The 3,618-nt window shown below is 42.6% G+C and overlaps 1 protein-coding gene across 1 annotated transcript; it reads right to left on the bottom strand.

Moving 5' to 3' along the window:
- Window positions 1–1,164: 1,164 nt before the first annotated feature.
- LOC110036947 (patatin-like protein 3) lies at window positions 1,165–1,937 on the bottom strand. Its single transcript, XM_020741511.1, has 3 exons — window positions 1,903–1,937; window positions 1,567–1,811; window positions 1,165–1,511 (listed from the first exon to the last, which is right to left on the bottom strand). The coding sequence occupies exons 1-3, from the start codon at window positions 1,935–1,937 to the stop codon at window positions 1,165–1,167; spliced, it is 627 nt and encodes a 208-aa protein (XP_020597170.1).
- Window positions 1,938–3,618: the final 1,681 nt, after the last annotated feature.

The raw sequence follows: 3,618 nt of genomic DNA, 5'->3' as shown, positions 1-3,618 counted from the left end.
CCCCCGACACCGGAAGTGGGTCGAGAAAACCCGGAGGAAGATTAGCCATCATCATGCCATCAAATTTGCGTTTCTTGGCAGCCCCTGAGGAACCATCCGAAGCACTAGACCTCCCTATCTCAGCTTCAGAATCACTTTCTTTGTTGTTGATGTCTATCACGGAGACATCGCCGTAAAAAGAAGGTGGTGCTTTAAGCAGAAGGGCCCGCCCCAGTTGCTCCTGCAGCTCCAGCGGCTCCGCCTCCACTTTTACGGTCACCTTCTCCATGAAGAAATGAGTCGGAGAAAACAACAGGCTTCTCCCTTAATGATGCCTCTTCTTCATCTCTCCTGGACCTTTCTTCCGAGAAAATGTCGACTAAAGCTTCTTGTTCCTTCTCAAGGGCACCTATCTTGGGCATTATTGATGCTTCCTTTGTCTGTGATCTGATAGTGATGCCATCAATGCCTCCGCTACTATGCTTCAAAGAACCTGGAGATGTATTCAACAATTCTGGACAACTGTTCTCTTTATCAGATAATTTTCTTGCAGGGGAAACATTTGGAATAGATGAAATATTTCCACTCGCAGAACTGCTCTCATTATGTTCGTAAGACAATTCGTGGGGTCTTATATGATGAGAAGATCCTTACTTTTCCCAAACTTCTCACTGCTAATTCCATTCTCCTTTAAAGGTGTTGTGATTCCTGCCTTATGTAATTCAGTAATTGAGATGTTTTTCCCCTTTTTGCTTACATTTGAAAAAAACTTGTCCGATCTCTTCTCCTTCACCAACCCCATCTCTTCTCCTTCTGAAGCTCCGGAGATTGCAACTCCGTCCTCTTCTCGCAAGCAAAATCTCTATCGTCTTCGTCAGCTTCTTCATCAGCTTCTTTTGTAGCCCCAGCCGATGGTCCGGGTGCATCAGGGCTTCAACCTCCGGCCGGATCTACCTCGGCGCCAACATTGAGTTCCCAGGCGTCGCTCCCACCACTCCAATGCCGAGCAATTTCCTTTCCAGGCTCCGATAACTTGAACGAAGCCTTTACCTTCGAGAGTTGTATTCCACTTATTCCTCATCACCAACGCCGACTGACACTTTGAAACCTCGATCCCCATCATCGTCATCTCCGAGTTCCCTTGCGGTCACTGTCGCTAGTTCTTCCAGGGATCCGATCGGCCTCTCAGATCCAGATACTGGAAACAGGCTTCTTTAGCATATTATTCCCTACCTTAATCAACCCCTCCAGGTTCTCCTTTGTTGATACATCCACAGAAGCTAAATCTCCACTCAATGTATCATCCTTAAGTCGAAGATAATTTTTCTCAGAATGCTGAGTTTGGAAAAGTATGGATGTTAATATATCAGTCATGTCTGCACTACCTCGGGAGTAAATATCTATGATAGGCGCATGGCCATTATAAAATAGCCATGGAAGAATACCCCACTTAGCTGCATTCTTTGCATCATACTTCACGTCAAATTTAGCTGCTCTAGTGTCGAGAGATAGAACAAGAAACTTGTTATATTCTACGGGTTTTACAGGAAAATCTTCTTGTAACTGCTTGAATATGTTCTTGCTCACCAAATTTATTGTCAGCCGACATCAGCGATGCCGCCACCCTCATCATCATCTCATTGGAGATATCACTATCGTGGATCGGACAAACCGTACATTTCTCCTGCAGTAGTTTTGTTCCCTGCCCAAACGTCAGGGGGAGCTGTGTTTCCAACCGGGCCTTCTCCAAGCAGCCATCAAAACCGGAGGCCTCTCTACATTTTTCTCTGCATCCGACAATTCTTGTATCTTTTGTTGCACCTCGTTTTTCCCTATGCAGACGCCATCAGTCGTCGGAGTCAATTTCTGCAGTCTTTGTTGTGCATCGATTTTTTTCTTGCTTAGGTGTTTGGTTCACTACACCATTGTGATTTCAGCGGTTTTCCCTGCGCAGACATTTGGGCAACTGCAGACTTGCATTTTCAGCAAACAACGAAATTATTTTCTCATGCTAGTATAAATTTTGGTTCGCCAATGGGATTTATTTTTTCTCTCCAGTGCAAATCACGGAATCTCCAGTTGAAATCCGAGTTTTCACTCTCTGGTGGAAATCGTTGTCCCCCGTAAAACCGCATAGAACAATGGCTTCCTTGCGGGCTCTCTCATGGTCGTTTTCCCTGCAGCTTTTTCAGTTGCAGATCCTTCCTGCGGAATCTTCCAACCGTCGGACCTCCCGATTTCCTTTCAGGACCTTCGAAGCACCTACCTACAGCGGGACCTATCCCTTGATGGCTTTCCTACCACTGAAATTTTCTCCTGTAGTCCTTCCTGCCGGTGAAATTCCCTCCTGCAGTCTTTCCTGCCGCCAGAACTATCTGCCACTGGAACTTTCTCCTGTAGTCCTTCCTGTCGGTGAAATTTCCTCCTACGGCCTTTCCTTCCGCCAGAACTTCCTGCGGACATATTTGCTGCCGACTGAACTTTCGGGCTTACTCCTGCAATCGGTTCTCTCCCCTGTAGCCTTTTTCGCTGTCAAACCTCCCTCATGCAGCTTTTCTCGCAGCCGAATCTACCTCAACAAATTTTTCCCTGCAGATTTTGGTCAGCTCTTCCCAAGGAAAGCACTGCTCTTTCCTGCAACATTATTGCAGCCTTCTCCGAGCAGTAGAGCTTTTCTGAGCACTGTCGTTGGCCCTCTGCAGCTTTCCTGCAACCATCATGCAGCCTCCTTGCAGCCTCCTTGCAACCTCCATGCAATCTTCTTGCAGTTTTCATGTAATTATCAATCAAACGGTGATTTACAAGTTCATCAATGTCTCGAAATTAAGCTTAGCCCTCATCCAGGCCACTCTCAGGCTTCGGCCATGTTCCAGCTTCGACACTCTCAGGCTTCAGCATTCTCGGCTTCGGGACCTTCGGCTTCGGCACTTACAGTTTGAGGATAGTTGGAATTTCTTATTGACAAATTGATGCTATCTGTCTAGTCAGCATACAACAGCCGATGTTTTCAAATTCAAGTTGAATATGATTTTTAACCATGTTCAACTTGAGGGGGAGTGTTGAAATATTTAATTTAAATTACAGGATTTATTGTCTTTCCTGTTAAGAGTTATAATGGAAAACAATTTATTCATAGTTATGAGAAATAAATTTTTTTCTTAATATAAGGAGATATTTTCTTCTCATATATTAGGAATTATTTGTTTTTCTAATTTATATTATTTTTTATTATCTCCTAATAATTAATATAAATTAATTATTAGATATATTTTTTCTTTCATATCATTTCCTTTTTATTATTTTTCCTATTATAGGATTTTTGTAAGGGTTATTTATACCCCCGTTCATATCAATGAAAATATTCCAAAGCATTTCACTTTATTCTGCATTATTCTAACATTTAACACCATTCAAATCTTTCATATCACATAAAAAATACCACTATTTTATCTTTTAAAAAGTGAGATCCAGCTTTTCATGCATATGAAAGCTCCCAGATATGTAAAAAATTTGAACTTGAAGTATGAGATATGTAAATACATGAGAATTGAGTGGTATTTATGCAAATACTTCAATGAAATATCAAAAAGCAATCTTCACAGGATCAAATGAATCACACACCTTCAATTCCCAAGCTCT

Source organism: Phalaenopsis equestris, unplaced genomic scaffold, assembly GCF_001263595.1.
Source record: "Phalaenopsis equestris unplaced genomic scaffold, ASM126359v1 Scaffold213016, whole genome shotgun sequence".
NCBI classification, from domain to species: domain Eukaryota; kingdom Viridiplantae; phylum Streptophyta; class Magnoliopsida; order Asparagales; family Orchidaceae; genus Phalaenopsis; species Phalaenopsis equestris.
The sequence above is the reverse complement of the archived record's forward strand: the minus strand, read 5'-3'. Positions and strand labels throughout refer to the sequence as shown.

Bases quoted from the DNA above. Each gene is read 5' to 3' on its own strand.
- LOC110036947 (XM_020741511.1), bottom strand. From the start codon at position 1,937: ATGTCTGCGCAGGGAAAACCGCTGAAATCACAATG. The intron at 1,812-1,902 runs GTGTAGTGAACC...GCGTCTGCATAG, and splicing joins AAACCGCTGAAATCACAATG to GGAAAAACGAGGTGCAACAA. The intron at 1,512-1,566 runs GTGAGCAAGAAC...TAAAACCCGTAG, and splicing joins GTCGGCTGACAATAAATTTG to AATATAACAAGTTTCTTGTT.